Source organism: Anser cygnoides, chromosome 18 (genome assembly GCF_040182565.1).
Source record: "Anser cygnoides isolate HZ-2024a breed goose chromosome 18, Taihu_goose_T2T_genome, whole genome shotgun sequence".
Taxonomy (NCBI): Eukaryota; Metazoa; Chordata; class Aves; order Anseriformes; family Anatidae; genus Anser; species Anser cygnoides.
Window position 1 is genome coordinate 12,117,298 of NC_089890.1, and position 20,699 is coordinate 12,137,996.

At 42.7% G+C, this 20,699-nt stretch overlaps 1 protein-coding gene across 2 annotated transcripts in view; it reads left to right on the forward strand.

Moving 5' to 3' along the window:
* Window positions 1–19,615, forward strand: part of KSR1 (kinase suppressor of ras 1) — a 67,621-nt gene extending 48,006 nt beyond the window's left edge. The window contains exons 5-20 of one of the 2 annotated variants that reach the window (XM_066979824.1): window positions 956–960; window positions 2,769–2,829; window positions 3,946–4,029; window positions 4,602–4,663; window positions 4,768–4,874; window positions 5,178–5,346; window positions 6,607–6,648; window positions 7,509–7,563; window positions 7,842–7,887; window positions 8,959–9,338; window positions 10,187–10,283; window positions 11,076–11,209; window positions 11,627–11,758; window positions 12,065–12,200; window positions 12,559–12,692; window positions 16,691–19,615. In XM_066979824.1, the coding sequence (XP_066835925.1) occupies window positions 956–960; window positions 2,769–2,829; window positions 3,946–4,029; window positions 4,602–4,663; window positions 4,768–4,874; window positions 5,178–5,346; window positions 6,607–6,648; window positions 7,509–7,563; window positions 7,842–7,887; window positions 8,959–9,338; window positions 10,187–10,283; window positions 11,076–11,209; window positions 11,627–11,758; window positions 12,065–12,200; window positions 12,559–12,692; window positions 16,691–16,769 (1,723 nt within the window). In that variant the 3' untranslated portion in view covers window positions 16,770–19,615. The remainder of the gene's footprint in view (window positions 1–955; window positions 961–2,768; window positions 2,830–3,945; window positions 4,030–4,601; window positions 4,664–4,767; window positions 4,875–5,177; window positions 5,347–6,606; window positions 6,649–7,508; window positions 7,564–7,841; window positions 7,888–8,958; window positions 9,339–10,186; window positions 10,284–11,075; window positions 11,210–11,626; window positions 11,759–12,064; window positions 12,201–12,558; window positions 12,693–16,690) is intronic. The other variant, XM_066979825.1, reaches the window with a different exon arrangement.
* The last annotated feature ends 1,084 nt before the right edge of the window (window positions 19,616–20,699 follow it).

Here is a 20,699-nt window from a genome sequence, read left to right on the forward strand (position 1 = left end):
CTTTGAGATGCACTTTGTTGGGGGGCAGGTGGGATGAAAGGTATTTATCTAATTTAATTTAACTAATAGTTGAAACCAGGAAACAAATGTGCCTTCCAGAGACTCTGGCTTCTCTAAACATTGTAGAAACTTAGATCAGCATCCAAATTCTCCAGCTGGCAGTGGACCACTATGACTTAAATAACACTGACCTCCTGGAAGAGTTCAGAGAGCCTGTCCTACTCAGGACCTCCTTGCCAAAAGTACACTTTTAGATAGGGGAAACTAGCCTAGCTCAGAATGGAGCTGAGATTTTGGGTGGACAAAGTGTGTTCTTCTGATGCCGCAGTACTGGACTGCCGGCTGACTGACACGAAGGAATTCATTGTAAATGTGGGGCCTAGTAAGCAGTACAGTACTCTTTCACGTTTTGAGTGCATATGAAGTATACACTAAAATGCAAATTGCCAGGCCTCTAAACGTAGCAAGTAAGTGGTTTCCATTTAAGAATGGGTGAAATGTGACCTTGAACTGAAAAGACCTGTGGCCAACACACTGCTTTGTTTTGAAAGTCAGTTGTAAGAACCTGTTTCTGCTGTGATACAGGTCCTATTGGTAAGAGTGATAGGAGGTGCAAAATATGGCACTTTATTGATTTGGACCCCGCCATGTGGAGCTTTCCAGCTGTCTGAGTTGTACAGTCCCATTCACATGTCACATCTGCAAGCCAAAATTCAGGTGCACTCTTGTATAGTCTGCTCCTGGGCTGGAGCTGGGGCTCTGCCTAGCAAAGTCTAATATTTGTAGGCAGGCAAATACTGGCTATGGAGTGACTTCAAGAAGGGGTGCAAAACCAGAGTTGTTTGTAAATCCGATGTCAAAGGTTGCAGGAAAGTGTTTCTGCTCTAGCAAAGTGTGTATCCTGTCATGTGAATATAGATGTCTTAAAAAAACAAATTTCTTTTCTGTTCTCTAGGTTCGGTAAGAGATTTTTACAGGGTTGTCTTCATTTCATTGACTGGGAGAGAAGAACCTGTCCTTGCCAACTACCTGCAGTATGATCATCTCTGTGCAGCCTTTGGAGGTCCTCATGAGGGCCTTGTATCCCAGAGTTTCTGTTAACTTTAACAGGAGCTTGGCCAGCTGAAGAACTGCAGGATGCTTACAGGGTCTTTGTATCTGGTACTTCTTCAGATAACAAAAGCAAGGAAAGGGAATGCTGACGTTTAGAGGGTTAAAGCAAGGGGTTTGTGTGTAATTGCTTGTCTGTGACCTCAGAACAGATACTGGTGTCCCTTGGTACTAGAAATAACTTCATATCTAACCATTTGTCTTTGGATTGTCTTTGGATATTCACTGCCAAGTATCTCTGTATTGAAATTAGACATTTGTGTGCAACTTTTTGAGAAACGCTCCAACACATTCCTAAACGTAGAACACTTCCTCTGATGTTGATGAGTCTATTAACACATTTAAAGGTCTACAGGACTAGGACTTGTGCTTTTATCCTGTAATGTATCAATGCCATTTGGTGTTTTGTCTCTCCTGATGAGACTGCATGCATCTCATTTGCTGATTTTTTGATCCTGTTGAGACTGCATGCATTTATCTAATGGCCTTTAAAACAAAAATCCCAGGAATTACTTTTAGAAATGAAAAAGCATAAAGAGAAAATTCTAAAATGAAGATGTAGCAGAAGTCTGAGCATTTCTCTGTGGAGACTGATGGAATTTATGCAATAAATAAAAAAAGGCATAAGAAACAATTCAAACAGAAATTAAGACTTTGCTGCTTCTGTGCATGTAGTCATGTTGTCTGTTTTAAAAATTACGCTTTAGGCTCTTTTAAGTCCCATTAAATTCCAAACTTTGTTACATTCCTTGAACTCTTAAGTAATGGTTTAGACATCTTAACTGATATGATGATTAATGCACGATTAATTAATTGTGGTTTGGATGTTCACGCTAGCTCAGCAATATTCCTTGGAAAAACAGCTAGTGATTCCAGCCTTTTCTTAAGATGCAGAAGACCACAGATGCCTTAAAAAGTTCACTGGAGTGATGATAAAAGAGAATTTGGTGCCATCTAGGGCCAAAGAGAGAAAGTGTCTTTTTGTAAGCCTTGACAGTGTCCAGTCTGGAAGCTGTGTTGCTGGCTACAGATTGAGTTTTCTCCAGATTTGTAACATGGCTATAGATTTAATTCAGGAAATATGCCAGAGTCTTAATATTTGAGAGGTCTTAAGAAGCTTTGTGGTATATCCACTGGAGCACTGGACTGGGATTTTGGAGTCTAGGTCTCCTTTTCTGCATTTATTGGCTAGCTAAGTGATCCGACCTAGATCATTTTATTCTTCTGGGTCACACTGGCTCTGTCTATGAAATGGTGATAATAATTTTCAGTGTAAAAGAATACTCCGACACCGCATGAAAAGTGGGTGATAGTATTTGTGGTAAACCAATTGAAAGTACGCTATTGTCCACTTTGTTTTGAGAATGGGCTAGACCTAATCAGATGGACTTCTGTAATCCCTAAATATAAAACACACTGATTTAACAAAAGGAAGGAAGAATTATGATTCCACCACCAAATCTTACCTTAAATTGCCTCCATGTGAAACAAAATAAAAGAGTAGTAGCTGGTAGTTTTACCACAGTAGGCAAACCAATCTCAGCTGTACTCCTAGTGGAGTCCTGGCTACTAGTTCTTACCTATGAGTGTTTACATCCAGACTTGTAGGCATGCTGGTGACTAATACGTCCCTAAAACATCCTTTTGTTCTCCATCAGAACTCTCCCAAGGATCCCCTCAGACAGTACGAAGAGATTTTGGCTTAGCTGTAACACACAGGTAAGCAACACACGCTGTGGAAGCCACAAAGGGAAGGGGTCAGACCAGGCCAGCTTCCTATTTAACGTGTTTGTAGAAGGGAGGACTGTTATTAGATGGGCTTGAAGTTGGGTTGGGCACCTCATTTCTCAAGTTCAGCCGTTACTCTGTACTTCAGATCCATCTGTTTTTAATGTCTCTGATGTGTCCAGCCCCGGAAATCTTTTTTACAAAACCAATTGACTTGCGGTTCCACAGTGACTAATGTACCAGCAGCAGTAGTGTTGGGGGGGGGGGGGGGGGTCATGTCCAGGGTGATAGGAGTAAGTAAGAGAAATATGTAACAATGCCTTTTCTAAAACACTTCTACCCTTACAAATGAAAGGTAAGCTTATTCTTCCTCCCTGTGTGGAAAGAGCATTTCCTTTTTTCTTCCTAGTAGCTTCCTCCGTTCCCCCTTCCCAAATCCAAAGTGAAACTGGGCCAGCTGGTACTAATGCCAAACAAACCTTTCTGTTTGGTTTTTTGGTAAAGGGAATAATGCTCTCAGAGCCACCACCGCACGCACCATAGGCTGGGTCCCAGTTCTAGGAAGGTGCATTTAACCAGCGCAATGTGACGTCCCACTGACCTGAAAGGGGTCAGCACCTGGTGGGCAGTGCGTGCCTGCAGGCTGGACTTACACATGGAGTGTGCTGGCTGCCCTCTCTGAGCACCTGCTTGTTTCACAAGGCAAAGCTCACAGTTTGAGCTGCTTTTATGGAAAGAGGTGAGATTCTATCGCTTGGGTGTCTTTGTATGGAGCTGCAGAACTGCAATCTGCCATGTCTTGCTAAGCTGGGATTTTGAGGACCTTTCGATACATGTGTTCATGTACACCCTGTCTCCATAGTCAGGGACACCCCTGAGCACCTCTCAGCCCTGTTTCAATAATAAAGGGCTAGCAACAGTTCAGCAGAATTGATGCCAGCCTTCTTTCAGTTGCTCTTGATCAGAAAACTTAAGAAGTCTTTTACATAATACTATTTGCCCCTTTCAGAAGAGACTAAAGGAGTGTGGCCTGTCCATAACTACCGACAAACATAGGTTCCTTTAGATACTAGTTAACATAATTTTTCCCCTCTTCTCTCTGCTTAGGTTCTCTACAAAGTCTTGGTTATCTCAGATTTGCCAAGTCTGTCAGAAAAGCATGATGTTTGGGGTGAAGTGTAAGTACTGCAGGTAAGCACACAGAGATGATCTCTAACGTAACAAGTATCTCAAGATGTGATGCAGTATTAACTGTGGCATCGCTTTTTGTTTCAGTCAAACTGGCAATAGGATGCTTTGCATGACTTATGCTTAGGTTGGGAGCCTGACGTGGAGGAATCAAATTTAGTTCCCTGCCACAGGATTCGTACCTGATAATGGGCAAATCTTGTAGTGGGAACTAGATACCTAAATAACAGCAAGGCCTTGGTTTTGATTCTCTGTCAAATTCTGAAAGTCCAGAATGTTGAAATTTCAGCAGTTCCCTGTCGTAGGACGGGAGTCAGTGAAGATAACTAAATTAGAAATAAATGATTTCTAGATATGATAGATATGATTTCTTAGATACTAATATGTCTACGTACCTTTCATTAGCCTAATGGTATACATAACAGGATTCTTCATATAAATGTATCGCCTGCTTTGGGGCCCAGAGCTTTCCAGAACTCTCTCTGAGATTAGCATAAGTAGTACAAATTAAGGGTAGGCTTCCTCTTTTGGGGAAAGAACAAGTTGCTATTTAACATTTAATGTTTCTCTTTTAGGTTAAAATGTCACAACAAATGTACTAAAGAGGCACCTGCTTGCAGAATATCCTTCCTCCCCAGTAAGTTTTCTACAGATTCTTAGCACTTCAGTGTAGCTGGTGGTATCATGAGGACAAGTCTGATTTAAAGCTTTTTTTCCTCCCTTCTCCAATCTGTTTTTCAGTAACCAAAATAAGGAGAACAGAGTCTGTTCCTTCTGATATCAATAATCCAGTAGACAGACCAACAGAACCACAGTTCGGAACTCTTCCCAAAGCACTAACTAAAAAGGTACGTGGTGACAAAAGTGAGTCTTCTGTCTGTAAGTCACTGGGGAGCTACAATAAAGAGAGGTCACAGTAGTACCTTGCTGGTTGGAGCAAGAATGGCACCTTGATGCAAAGAGACTTTGGGATGTGACGTTTCCAGCATGTAAAACATTGGATGCGCACAGCTCCAGCCCCCTACTCACTTAAAGAAACCATGATATGATTGAGGCTGGGGACAGCTTTCCTTTCTCTGTCGTTCAGTAAACATTGAGGGGAATTCTGTATTTCTGTTGTTTTCTCAGTAGCAATTTTTCTTGCTTTCCAGGAGCATCCAACAGCAATAAATCATCTGGACTCCAGCAGTAATCCCTCTTCTACAACCTCTTCCACACCATCTTCTCCAGCACCTTTCCAGTCTTCCAATCCTCCTAGTGCAACACCTCCCCCAAACCCGTCTCCCATGGGCCAGAGGGATGGACGGTTTAACTTCCCAGGTAAGCCCATCTCTTTCAGGAGAAAAACCCTGCGGAGATGAAAAAGGCATCTATGCAAGCAGAGGCTAACCACGACTTTTTAAGTAGTTTCAGGTTTCTGAATATATAGTTGTCTTATGCAAAGTTTGAAAGTGTGTTCTGATACCTGAAAAAAGGAAATGCTCTGCTTTTAGAAGTTTTAAAGTTGTATCAACAAGATACCTTTGCAGAAGACAAATTATTGAGGAGTGCCGGTACCTTTCTTACCTGATACAGTTTTTCTGCTTTCCTTTTCTTTGAAGAGTACTAAAAAAACCAGCAATGCTCTTTTTTCTTCCTTTTTCTTATTGTATTGTAAAATGCATGCTGCCTGCTTTATGATTTAAAGCCTCTGGTGAACACATAAGTAAGCTGATTGCTAGAACAAAACATGAAAATGAGAACTGGGATGAATTACTTTTATCACTATCTTCCAAAAGATAACCAACAGTCAACACGCATTTTTAGAACATCTGTCAGATGTGTATGGTGAAAATAATTTACTCCACATACTTTGTACATTTGGGTCCTTAGTCTGTAGTCCTTACCAAAGCTGATAGAGGCAAGACTTACATAGTGAGAACAAACCTAATTCCTTCTATCTGGAAATGAAGTCACATGCTGCTCAGTAGCTGCTGCATCTAGCCTTTAATACTGCTGTATTTTGCATCAAACTTTTGATCTGTGAGTGAAAGTTGCTGTTCTTGCCTACTCGTAAAGAGCAGAAGCAGTGCCAGTTTAGTGCAAGGATTCTACTGCAACTACTTTGTATTAGGACATATAATTCAAATTCACTGAGATTAAAAAAATAAATGCTTGCAAATGGCTCAGAGCTTCACCTCTCTGCACGCATCTTGGAAAAGCTGAAGCTGAAGAAATAAGAAAAGATTGAAGCACCAGCTTTTATCCAGGCCCGCCTTTCTGCATCCCTAGGTTCTCTTAAGTTTGCTTCTGCCACTTCAAGTCCAAATGTATTGTTTTCCCACCACACTGTAAGCTTATTGGTAACATAGCTTTGACTTGATAGGTACCATCTGTCTTAGTCTTTGAAAGATGCATGTGCTAAAATTCACCCCCCTCAAGCAGGCTGATTGATAATCTACTAATCTGTTAAACAATGACTTGGGACTAATTCATTGAATGCATACGGGACACTTGCTGATGATCCTCTAACTTGTTTTGTTGTTTTTTTCCCTTCCTCATAATTTTTTTTGCTGTCCTTTTATTAAAAAAAAAAAAAAGCTGCCTACTACATTCAGCATAGACAACAATTTATCTTCCCAGGTGAGTTGATTGTTTTAATTCTACTAACCAGCTTCTGCTGCCAAAAAGTAACTTTTTTGTAAAATTCTGCATGCTACCCAAGAATGATAATTCTGCTTTTGGGAAAAGAAAAAAAAGTATGCAATACAATTAAAAATTTTTCTTATCTCAATATATAGTTCAGGCACTCTGTCCTTGTATTTAGGTACAACTTCTAATATTCAGTTGTAAAACAACAGATTTCTACTATGGGATTCTATACACAGCTGTGTTTTTTCTTCCAAAAAGGATAACTTTTAGAGTTATATGCTTAGTATAAATGGGCCCAAAGTTCAAGAGTGCTTGAGTTCACCTTTATGAACAGATTTTCTTGCCTATGGGATTTAAGAATGATGCAACACAATTCATATTTGGATTTACATGTGCAAACTGTTTTCTTAGTCACTTAGTTCATAAACCCTTAGAAACAGCTTGTTTGTTTCCAGAGTGAGAGTTGGTAATGTAGGATGCCAGGTATACTCGACATTTGTGAAGGATTTGCAACCCAAGTTGAGTTTCCTGTGCGTTGGTGACACTGGTTGTACTGGGTGCAGTTGGAACGCATGACCTGCAGCAAAAGATGAAACCAAATGCCCCAGTTATGTGAGGATATATAGGTAAGTGAACGTGAAGGAGACTGGAGCTGGTAATACACAGCTGTGTAAGTACTAGGAAAGATTAGGATGGTTTTTAATGAGTAGATGTATAAAATCCTATGGTCAGAGGTTGAATTTATTTTCTAATTCCTAAATCAGAAGCAAATACCTGTTATTGTAATGTTAAAATTTCAGATCAATAAGAGATCTAAGTGTAAAATATGTAGCATTTTTTTGTTTTCCCAGAAATTCCCAGTCCTGCACAAGTAGCACAGCCTTCAGAAACAGCTGCAGACACTAAGTAAGTATTGTTTCTAATTCTTTTACTTCTGTAGTGTTTACCTGATAATCTTCAGATTTTACTCTCTTACTTGCCACAGTAAGCTTAGACAGTCCTTACCTTTTAAGTGGAGCAGTAATTCTATTTTCCTTTGGCCTACTATAGTGCTATCAAGATCTGTTTTCTATTTACTACTTCTCACAACTTATTCCACTAATGGCATAGGTAGCAGACCACTTTTCTAATTCAGGTGGATATGCAAACATTACTGTCATTGTAAATCTGTCTTCTCTTGCTAGAGCTGAGGAACAGCCAGACACAGATGGAGTTGAATGTGAAGCAGAGGTAGGTTTTCTGGTTTGCCCTTGTGTACAATCAGAGATGGCATGTTGAAGTACAATGTAAAATTTGTGGCTGTGGAACTGCAGGTGTAGACTAGCTGGGCCTTACCTCAGTTCCACCGATCTGTCTGTACTGCAAAGATCTCAACTGAAAACTCATGATTTCTGTAGCTAGGCTGAAACAATGAAGTATTCGTAACAAAAAACAACTTTTTTCTAGTTGGGCTAAGACAATATTTTTCAAATGTCTGGTTCACTCAATTTGGTGCAGCTGCTTTTATGTTACAAGAGCTGCAGGCCTGCTGCTGGAGTTACGAGGTCTAAGTACTCTGCAGACCTCAAATCTGGAAGTACTGCATGTGTAGGTGCTTCCAGTGTTCAGGTTAGCTCATGGTAAATCCTGCAAGCACAATCCATGAGATTGTGTGATTTCTTTAGTGCCTAAGCACACGTTCCACTGGCAGTATGGACACTGAAATGGGCTTCTTTGGGGATGGGTAAACCAATAGAGATAGAATCAATGATTTCAGCTCAAATTACTGGATTCTGTGTCAAGCTTACTGATTTTTTTGGAGCAAGTCTAACAAGAGAATTTTAGTAATCTCAAAAAAAAACACAAAACAACAACCAAACAAAAAAATCACACCACGACCACCAACAGCAACATAAGAAAAAAGAAGAAACACCACAAACTCAAAAATCACCACCCCACATTTATTTGGAGAGTGAAGTGGTTTTCGAGGCTTCGTTTTGGAATGGTCTCTAGCTTTTTTTCATTCACTGAAGGGCCAAATCCTGAGTGACGTTGAGCCCCTAGATGTTGGTGCTGGTTCTAGAAGTTTAACTCAATGGGATAAAGCCTTTCGTGTCTTCACCAGCACACGGACATACAGAAGATGTCTTTTGTAGCTTTCTGAAATGGCTTTGTCCTATGAAGCACATCTTTGAGCCATAGTCGAGTATGTACGTCCAACCCCGTGAAGTCCTCTCAGAAGAGCCTCTGTCACTGGCTGGTAGGCTGCTTTGTCCCTCAGGTGGGACTCTCAGCACAGGTTTCTTTTCTTTTTATACACAGGTGGAAGAACCAGAGAGTAATAAATCAGAACCCGAAGATGATGAGGACGAGGTGGAAGATCTGCCAAACAGGCGGCCACGCTTGCAAGGGATGATTTATCGCAAACCTAGCCAGACCAGCGTCTACCTGCAAGAATGGGACATTCCCTTTGAACAGATTGAACTAGGGGATCCTATCGGCCAAGGGCGATGGGGGAAGGTTCACAAGGGGAAATGGCATGGAGAAGTAGCCATCAGGCTGTTGGAGATAGATGGGAACAATCAGGATCATCTCAAGCTCTTTAAAAAGGAGGTGATGAATTACAGACAGACCCGGCATGAGAATGTGGTGCTTTTCATGGGAGCATGCATGAACCCTCCTCATTTAGCAATCATCACCAGGTGAGGATATAGCACCGTATTTCAGTATTACTATACATGTTTATTTACTGCTAATAGTAATAATATAGAATACATTTCTATAATTATATAAATTATATATTTGCATAACAAATAAAGTATGTATGGTATTATATGAATATATTATAGTTTAAAATAATTATATATAAAAAATCTGGAACAAGCTGTTCCTCTGTCATCTACTTCCAGATGCATCCAATTCAGCACAGTGGCAATAAAACAGTATGTGAGGTTGATAATACAACAGTTATTGATCTTTTCTGTTCCTTTTAGAGACACTTGCCGATTAGGCAAGAATATTACTATTTTTCTCTCCTCTTCTGTTTTCAGTATTTTGTTGATATTAGGATTATTTAGCCCCTAGATAACAGCTTTTGGGGATGTTCATATGAAGGCTGAATTTATGTCAGGCCAACAGGATGCCACTCATAGTTTGGCAAGGAGGTACTTACTCATTTCTAGTTGTCAATTCCAAAGGAAGTTTCCTGCTTAATTGAGCAATAGCCCCAGCAGAAGCAGGTGCTCAGGTTTTGAAAACTGGACTGCAGCTGTCAGAATAGCATAGCAAGAACTGGGCCTCTGAAGAAATACTTAAGCATTTGTTGTATATGTTTGAATGTGCTTTAACGGTGGCTCACCTGTACGTGTGTACACCCATACAGCTGTAAATCAATTGGGCCCTTAAAATTCTTTGAAATGGCATTTCCCGGCAGTTCAAGTAGGAGTGGGATTCTATCAACATATGAAAACCAGTTGAGCATTCAGTGTTGATTTTTGTTTGCCTCCAATGTTTTAAAGGCATTTTTCAGGACTGTTCCTCTTTTCTGTAGCTTCTGCAAAGGAAGGACACTTCATTCGTTTGTAAGGGACCCCAAGATATCCCTGGATATTAATAAAACCAGGCAGATAGCACAGGAGATCATTAAGGTAAGCATGTACATCCTGCTAACAGAGACATCTGCTTTGTGAGTAGTGCCTCAGCAAGAGCCTAGAGAACGCCCAGCTGGGGTTGTTCAGTAGATCTCAGTAGCCACGCCTGTAACTTGCCACAGCGTGTTGTGGCAGGAAAAACTTGAAATTGGATAAAGAGAAGTGGGCAGTAAGCTAAGGACCTGAAAGGATAGAAATAGACCTTTTGCTTGCTAGTAAGGGGAGGGAGAATTTTGGTAAGGGGAACCATGAAGAAATGCATGACACATTTCCTAAGTTAATGCATTCTGAGGTAAACGTTATTTTCCCCCAGCGTTGCACAGTCTTCCAGTGCTTGCATTCAGTATTGCTCAATTGAAGTAACATTTCTAAAGCTGTTTCAGTGTTTCTGCTGAACTGAGCAGCATTTCTGCTGTTTTTCTTCCTGGAAGAAGTATCCTTGTGATTTTAGTGAGCAAGCTTGTGTCAGTTGCTCATTGTTCTTACGCATACAGACTTCTTCAGAATTGTGAGTCCACGGGTGCTTAATGCTCTTCAAGTAAGAGTACCCTTCCAGCAGCCCTACTATGTAGAGGATGAAAAGCATTTCAGAGGATGAGCACGGAGCTAAAATCTCCTTGCAGACTTTCCCTGCACCCTTCCTGCATAAGTCAGACAGTTGCTGTGTCCCCACTTAAAATTCATTATTTATTCTGGAGTAAATGTGTGTTAGAAAGCAAAGCATGCCCAGTTAGAGGCTTGTAAATAAGAAAAAAAAAATGACATCTCTGAATATAAACTTTTTCCTAGGGCATGGGCTATCTTCACGCCAAGGGGATTGTACATAAGGATCTGAAATCCAAGAATGTTTTCTATGATAATGGAAAAGTTGTGATCACTGACTTTGGATTATTTGGGATTTCAGGTGTGGTTCAGGAAGGAAGGTAGGTGGAGGTTTCAATGCTTTGGTCCACTTCTAGAGTGATAAGTAATGATCAAATAAGGAAACATTTTGATGCATTACACAGTACAAATGAGGAGTGTTGATTGCTTTAGTACTTAAAAATGTTTTGCACTTCTTTTTTTGCAAGCAGAGTCCTTTCTACACATCCAGTAGCACACAGCTAGAAAGTTATATATGAACTAAGACTCTGAACAAAAATAACTTCAAGCCCAACAGTGATCTGTAGAGTCAGGCCAACACTTGCATGTTTTTTTAATATGTCTAGAAAAATAGAAAGTGTTAGCCAAAACAAAACATTTCAGTAAATAAAGGCATTAGGCAAAGCACAGATATGAGCCATGTGCTGCTTCTTGCTTTACATAAGTGTTTCACTATGGCTTCTTTCTTTTGAACTCAGGAGGGAGAATGAATTGAAGCTGCCTCATGACTGGTTGTGCTACCTGGCCCCTGAAATTGTTCGTGAGATGGCCCCTGGCAAAGATGAAGACAAGCTACCTTTCTCCAAAGCTGCAGATATCTATGCCTTTGGGTAAGAGAGGAATACCTGAGAGTACCATGGGAGCATGCGAAACGAGATATGGCACAGACCTGAGCCCTGCCAGTCAGTGGTCCTCTTCTCTCAGAGTGGGGATTGTAGCTAGGATGCGTTTTCCTCACCCACTACAAAAGACGTGGGCAGGACAGTTTGATAGGGAGGTGGGTAGGCTGGGAGGGATTTGCTGCACAGCTTTATACACCTTCCAGAGCTTATCTGAAGTAATTGGGACTGTGTCAGGGTTTTGCATCATTCTCTTTAAGAGCGGGCAAAGCCTTGATTTGTCTGTTGATGTTGCAGGACTGTGTGGTATGAGCTCCAAGCAAGAGAATGGCCCTTCAAGAACCAGCCTGCAGAGGCACTCATCTGGCAGATTGGAAGTGGCGAAGGAGTGAAACAAGTCCTTGCAACTGTCAGTTTGGGGAAAGAAGTGAATGTAAGTACATCAGTTGCAGGAGTCCTTCCAAACAGCTGTTCACTGGGGATGCTGGAAGAGAGGGAGCTGCTTAAAGGGATCTATTTTACTCTTATTATAACTCTAAAGATAAAGGGCAGGAGAGAGAACAGGTTAGAATGAGGCTGGTTGGATTCCAAGTCTCTTCCCATTATTGTCATACAGAAGTGGGCATCCACTGGTACACAGGAGACTGTTTGATTATTAGAATGTCCAAAACGTCTGTTAAAAAGCAGCTCTAGCTGGGCTCCCACAAATCACACTGCTCAGTCAGTTGCTTGGTCTGAACAGTTGACATGTGAACTAAGAGGAGATAATGAGCCTGAAATATCCTTTGCAGGAAATTCTCTCAGCATGCTGGTCATTTGATCTCAGTGAGAGACCTAGCTTCACTGTCCTCATGGATATGCTTGAAAAACTGCCAAAACTGAATCGTCGTCTCTCCCATCCAGGGCATTTCTGGAAGTCTGCTGAGTGAGTATCTGCTGTTGTTGAGAATACTTGTGCTGCTCAGAAACTGCTAACTGGTAATTCCTGTGCTTTATTTTGCCTTCCTGGGGTCTGTCAGCCCTTCAGTAGCAGAGTGACTGCATGCTGTTCTGCTTTTCTAGTTACCTAGGGTATTATGCAATGAAATTTGCATGCACTTCAGACAGATAATTTCCTACTTCAACATATTCACCTCCCTCCTCCTGTAGATCATTTATCCAGCTTTGTTTGGTTTCAGAAAGTATCAACCAACATCATCAGAAAGGGCCCACACTGACCAAAAAGTGATTAGAATTTCCTCCATAATGGCTGGTACTGACTGAGAAAGGTCACCACCTTGTAACCCTCCTAAAGGGACGTATAGGAAAAAAAACAGACTTCCCTCCCTTTCCTTCCCCTTTATGGAAGACTCCCCAGTTCGCACAGGCAGATAAAGAAATGCAGCATTAGTAATTACAGCATCAGTGTAATTGATTCCTGGAGAAAAAACAAAGTAGGTGCTAATCATCCCGAGTATCTCTAAATTGCTTGGCACATGCAGTGAACTGACAGCTAGGAACAAGTTGTGTTTGGAGTGAATCTCCAGGTTGGATTCATGTCAAGGTTTGGACCAAGGAAAGATAAGTCAAGAGCTGACAGATAAATCCTTGTCAGATCATGATATTTTCAAAGTCAGGATCGATGTTGCAATTGGGGAAGAAAAGTGTTGTAAGATCAAGCGTCTGTAAACTGTCAAAATTGGGAGAGATTCCTCAAAAATACCTGATTGAACATCCTGTGACATCTGTCATTATAGACGAGACCAGAATTTAAAACTCATTCCAGTTCAGAATAGATGGGCATAAAGCCATGGGGCCTAAAACTTTCAGTCTCCCTTGTCACGAATAACCTGTCAGTCAGACAAAAATGGATCCCAGCTCCACTTCTACTAGTGGAAGCAAAACAGATACAATTTCTGGAGCCCAGAGACTGAAATTCCCACCTCAGACACCAAACTGATCGTTTATGTCCGTTGCCTAATCTCCAGTGCTGTACAGCCTCGCTTTGGGCACGCAGCAGGGTCTGCAAACAAACTCCAGTTGGCAGAAATGGGAACATGGCCTCGTGCTTCCCCTAGGAACGCTCATTCCACAAAACCCACGCGCTTGCCAAACTACTTCCAGGCACAGCTTGTGGTGGCCAGGTCTATACCGGCTACCTCAGGTGTGCACGTTTCAGCTCTACTGCCCATTCCCTTCAATCATCCTGCTGCAGCTGTGACAGTTTCTTTTTTTTTTTTTTAAAAAAAAAGAAATGTTTATATTTCTTTAAAACTAATTCTCCCCTGTCTCAAAGGAGGATCACGGTGTTCAAATGGTGTTATAACAACCGTTTCTTTGCCAGGAGATTTGCATGATATCGCAGTGTCCTTTGTTAATCTTTTTTCCCTTTCTACAGAAACACAGTGCCCTCCAACACGATGGTTCTGTGTGGCAACGCTTTCGTGCCCTCATTTCTCCATACTATCAGATCCACTTACACTGGATCATTAACTCTGGCTGTTTGGCATCTTTTCTCCTACCTAACCAGACAGGGCTGACCAGACAGAGCCCAAGGTGTCTGCACATTCCCATGCAGGCAGTCACACAACCCTGCATTGTCCTCTAACAGCACATTGGAAATTAACTTGAAGTAATGCTTCCCATTTGGGCAGTCAGTTCATGAGAGTGCTCATTTCCAGAGTAATTTGCCAAGTGATTATTTTGGATTAGTGTTTCCATAGGGAGTTCTTCTTGAACAGCTTGTGGAACTGTGCCTTACAGAGCAGCTACCCTAATTATTTTTGCCTGGGTAGACGCAGACCCTCCCCCTCCTACTGCAACTGCTTCCTGTACATTTGCATATATTACTACTTTTTCTCTGCTCAAAGCATGTAACAGGGGAGAATTACTTTAAGCGTCAGCATTACATATCAACACTGACAGCTGAAGTAGTGCTCAGTGAAATGAAAATGCAGGCAGCTCAGTTGCTTTTTAGTCCCTGCAAAGTACATCACATTCAGGTCACACTTGGAAGGCTCTCCACAGCCACGTCAGCCAGAGACCAGATTCAAAACCCAGTAAAGACACGTTCACATCTCCTCCAACCAATCTTTTGAGAAATATTGCACTAACCCCACGCTTTATTCTGATGTAAGCTTTATAATAGTTCACAAGGGCTTGCTTTAAATAACTGAAGACTAACTCTCACGGTGTCTTTTTCCCTTCCCTCCCATATTTCTCTGTAGGTTGTAGCTACTGGTGCAATAATGGGTTCCACCTTGCATGCTTCCATCTGTTGCATCCTAACCGGCAACTTGGACAATCACCTTCCATTTAAAAAAGCGAAAACAAACCACGAAATTAACCCATGGACATAATCAACACTTTATCCGAATTCTCCTTTTCTGCCTTTTTCTGCTTGGTGTGGGCTGTTAGCTTGAATAACAACAACTGTCTGCAAGAAGTTACTGTCTAACAACGTGGCCATCTCTCACTTCTGAAGCATTTCATCGGGCTGTAGCTCCCTCCTGCAGAGGGCCTAGTGATCTGCTCTCTGACTAACCAGGTGCACGCAGCGGAGGGCCGGGCGTCCTGCCCAGCAGGCCGGGGGTTTGCCGACACGGGCGGGATGTGCAGGTCCCCCAGGTCTTGCGAGGCAGAAGGGTGCATTTTCCTAGCTGCAGTCTGAGGTGGTGCGTGTCAGCCTTAGTGCAGGGCTGGGGTTTGTGACCAAACAGAGCAGGTGCATTTTTCAAAGGCACAGCTGACAAGTGAACACTTCACTTGTGTTGCAAACCACCCTGACTCAAGGGCCAGATTGCGCTGGTCCTCCTGTGGGATGAGACCCAGCATTGCATTGACCTGAGGGGCAGTTCTTTTCAGGGGGCGCAAGGGTAGTTCTTGCGTGAAAAGAAAGATGGTCCTTGCTCTGCTTGGGGCAGATTGCAGTCCCCTAGCCTACTTGGGAACAGGCCCCCAGTGGTGCCCAAAACTGGCCCACGGGGGTTGGCTGAGATCAGCTACAGTGCTGTGCAAAAGAGGAGGAAAGCCCTTCTTTCCCTCTTTCTCCTCCCCTTGCAAATCCAGTTTTGAATTCTATGGTTTGCTCATGTTTACATCCTCTGTTCAGCAAAATGCCTGACTTCGCATTAGGAGCTTTGCAGAATTGCAGGTAACACACTTATGTGCCTTTTTGGAAAAGATCTTTTTTCATTCCTTACTAATTCATGATTTTGAATTTTTTTTTTTGAGGGGAAAGGATAGGGACAGAGGAGGGTAAGCAGCAGGAACCAGAGAGGTTTTTACTGTCCTCAGTGAGGACAAATACATGCACATATTTATTCTCTTAGAAAGTCAGATGCTTGCACACAACGCTGAAAAGAATGTATTCAGGCTGTCTGCTTTGCTGTCACCTGAGTGCATATGTGTAAGAAGGCATTTTGAAGTGAAAATGTTTATAGCTATGCTAACAGCTTAAGGGTGAAGGAAAAGACATCTTTATTCACTTGCTACAGTCTATAAAGAGGAGCAAATGGGTTTTTTGAAATGATTGATGTACCTTGTCAAAACCCTTCCTTTCCCTTAAAAAAACAAGAAAAAAAAAAAAAAAAAAACCCAGTCAAACCAAAACAAAAGCTAAGTAATTTTTTTCCTTCCCTCTTTATTTCAAGGAAAGCAAAAGCGTGTTGAAAACAGGTGTCAGGCTTCTACCCACCTTAGGTATTTATGAAAGTCTCCTGCTTCTCCCATTTGAGTTGTTTTTTCACTAATGAGGTTAGCATAACTAAGTTCACAGGTTTGCTGCTTAATTTCTTAAAACGCTTTGCGGGATGATCTGAAGTTGTATGAGACCAGCATCCAACCCATTTAATTTCTTTTTATATGACTGTAGCTTTATGGGGGAAAAACAACAAGGAACCAAAAATAAACAGCTCTTTCCCTTTCCCTCCCCCCTCTTTTCAGCATTAACAGTAGCAAAGTTGTCCTGCGTTTTGAAAGATTTGGCTTGGGAATCCTGGAACCAAGTAATCAAAAGATATAGCGTGGTGTTTAATTGTCTTGTGATAATGTTGTCTACCTACTTACACAAAGCATCAGAAACCTTCACTGAATCTTCCAAGCTACGAAACTGGTGCAGCCACAGCTGAAAGCCGCATGACCATCAGTTCACAGGCCTGTGTTGTTTGCAAAGTCTGAATTCTGCCTGAGCACCAGCAGTTATTTAAAGAATGTTTACATGATACTTTTGTGTGAACTATATTTTTTAAAACATAATAAACAGTGAATCAAGTTTAACTACAGCCATTCAAAAAGCACTGAAAAGAAACCAACCTATTTCTAGTTCCTTCTTGCGTCTGTGGTGTAAATAAGAGCTATCTTTTGCCTTCAAAATATTTGTTTTCCCGAAGACAGGTGGAACTGGCTTCTTTCAGAACAGCTATGCATCTCGTACAAGGTGTTGAAGTTTTAAATTATGTTTTCCTTTCACTAAGGCAAAATTGATCCATTGCGTTGTGATTTTGCCAAACTGATTATTCAGTTTGTGATTACTCTGTGATTTGTTTCAGCAGGGTTGGTTCAAGCTCTGGGTTACCTTGAATTAAGTTACACTAATACAAATCTACTTCTTACAGGGGAGTTGGTTATCACGCCCCCCAGAGCAGGGTGCTGACATGCTGCCAAGACCGGGTTTAGCTCCATGCACGCGGGGAAGGCAAGCTCCCAGCTGCCAAATTCCTCTTCCCAAGTTTCAGGCGCAGCAAATTCTAGTCCCCTGAACTAACAGCACTGTTGGAAATGTAACACTGCTCAGCCAGACTAGATGCTTACTGTCCCAATCACCACCTCATTTGCAGAACAAGTGATGTTTTCCAGAGCTCCAGGGAGAGGCAAGAAAGACACGAGTAAAAGCTATCCATTTCTCTCCCCTGTGTCCTCTCTGACTGACTCCTGGAGGTGGTCATGTAAGTTTGCAAGCTGTTGGTTTTAAGGCATTTAGGACTAAACCGTAGTTTTGGGGAAAACTAAGCACAACACAAACCTTACAACCCAGCAGCTCAGACTTGTTTCAAAAGTAAATTTTAAGACATAAAACAAAACACATGCTCCAGTGTGTAATATGCAGCTTATAAAGGATACAGATTATTACCGCATTTAAGGTGACTGATGCATTATCCCACTTAGCACTAGTACGTTACACACCTCCTCTATACCATTCGCCATCATTACAAGGATTTGAAATGAAGATTGCAGGGAGAAGAGCTCTGAAGTCCTCCATAAAGCATGCAAAGTAGCAGGCCCTCAATTTGGCTATTTTACAGATGGCTGACTTTCATAGAAAATTAAGTGGCAAAAAACTTCTGAGTTCTGTTGAGCAGAGAGCTTCACTCCTGCTATATGCGTAAGCCAGTTATATTCTCTTAGAAATATTGTGCTACAGTGACTTTTAAGATGTGTCTCAAATTAAAACAAAAAGTCGGTTTGGTGGTAGCCAGGTGTGGCATTGTGGTACTCAACCTCCTTCCTCCCTCCCACACTGTAAAGCAACTCAACCCCTTCCATGTGCCCTGTGCATCTAACCTACACCACCTGCTTCTTGTCAAGATTTGCTGTTTGCTCTCTCACAATAATACTGTGTCACAGGCTTAAACAGAGGTTGTTTTCCCAGCAAGTGCTGCTGAAGTAACAACGGCACGACCCCCCCAAAAGTGGGGAGGAACGCGCATCATAGCGACACTGAGAGGCAGACCCCTGGGCTGAAGCCCTCCCTTGGCTGCAGCAGCCCCCGTTCCCAAACACGCGACCTTTCCTCGCCTGTTCAGCAGTGGTAGCGCTGCTGCGGCCATGTGCAAGCGCACTGCTGAGAAAGCAATATATCCTCCTCACTCTTAATAGGTGACTGGCTGGAAGGACAGCCAGCACTGATGACTAGCCAGCTTAAAACAAAACAATAGTATTAAAAGACATACAGAAAATTTGTTTTTCCTATGACTGCCTGCAGGTGTAGTTCAAGAGCAGCACTGGTCCCCTGCTTTCAGCACAGCCACTTGCCTAAAACCTCACGTCCTTTCGTGCTGCGCTTTGAGGCGTGCGGAACGCCAACAGGAGGCTTATCCCTGCACACCGGCCGAGCAGTGCCCGGTGGTGGGACTCCTGTCCTGCTGCTCCAGGGAAGGGTTTCAAAATGTGTCTTTAAATCATGAGATTTGAGATCCAAATTCAACCCTTCCTTGGATTTGCGTTCAACTCCCACAAATTGCCCTTGAAAGCAAAACCCAGCCTCCTGAACCCAGTATTCAGAGAGCAGGGACCGATTACTGTCTCTGGGATAATATTTGTTTTAATCAGCTGGTGTGATACACACGAAAGTCAAACAAAACCAGTGGAGTTGTACAGCTGTGAAGAAAGTCAAGCTCTTACCCCTTACTATGTTGCAAACCAAGCGACAGTCATTCGGTCTCGGTCGCATTGTACTGTCACATATACTGTCTCCTCGTGTGCTGGTGTAAGGGCGTGAAGCACGGTAAGCCTGTACCATTTTAGAGTTGTAAATGTGAAGCTGGCTGTACAATGCTGCTACAATAGCCACATGTCAGTAGTGAATGTAAATGGAGTCTGTAATATGGTGAAAATGGACACGTTTTCTTTTCAAATGTGATGTAAACTTTGTACAGTAAAAAATTTTTTTTTTATATTTTCTATCAACTGAGTGTCTTCCAGAATTGCTATTAAATTAATTAAAAATTGTTAGTATTAATAACAGTTTCTGTATTAGTTTATGCAACCAGCAAAAAAAAAAAAAAAAGACAGAAGTGCACTCTATGCTAATAAAATTCTGGGTATGTAGGAATCTTTTCAGTGAATAAATCTTTGCTCTGGATAAAGCAAGTGTTACAGAATTGTGGTTTGAGCTTTTTCCCCCCGTTGACTTGTACCTTCCTGCACTGCCAAGCCCCGTGGAGGTGGGTGGCAGCCAGAGCCCCACAGGGCAGCCCCGCAGCCCCCTCCAGAGGTCTCCCCCCAGGGCTGGGTGAGCCCTGGAGGTCCCCACATTGTCCCGTGAGCCCAACGCTGCTGACCCTGCCCCAGCAAGGCAGGCTGGCCGTGGAGCCAAGGGGCACCCCCAGCCCCTGTCCCACCTGAAGCCCCCTGACCCGTGTACCTGCGAGCTCAGTTAAGCACCAAACACCTTCCCTGACTTTGGGGCACCCCATTCACCAGCGTGATCCCCGGTGGGCTTCGGGATAAGGCGCTGGCTGACGGGAGGTGGCCTCCAAGCAGGTGGCAGGTGGGCACCCTGCACTTTGAGCACACCATTCCCTGCAGCAGAATTGGCAAACCTTTGTTTCCCTGTGGTATTGTAACCCTCCAAAACCCCAGCCAGGGAAAAATAAAAAGCAGTGTTAGAGCCTATGAGAGCAAGGGCTACAGAGAGGAGCGCTATACATCCTATAGGCTTCTTTCACTAGATAGACCTGTTAGCGCACAGCCTTTGAACTATTTCCTTTCTCATGATATTAGCTATCAATCACTGCCACCCTTCCCACAGATGATACTCTGTCTTTTCTGTACTCGTGGCAGAATCAAATTTAAGGGGCCTTCAGCAGCTGGCAAACCTATTCTTCAACTAGTTTAACAGGTGGAGCCAAGAGGCCGTTCACGTTTTTTTTGGCTGTAACTGCTCGGATTCTTGCAACAAATCCTATCAAACTAAGTGTGCCTGGGGCATTACCGCGAAGGAGAGAGGAGAACCCGGGCTCGGCTGTCTCGCGAGCCGCCAAGTTTCCGCAGCCCCGGGCACGAATCCTTCCTCCCCCGGGGCTTCATCGCCTCCTCGTGGCTGCTGCCGGTAGCCGCAGCCATCCCGTCCCCGCCGGAGACGCGGAGCCTTCCTCACACAGAGAAATTTTTCCCTCCTGGACACAACGGGCCGGGTTACTCAGTGCTTTAAGAACGCCAGCATTTCGTTTTG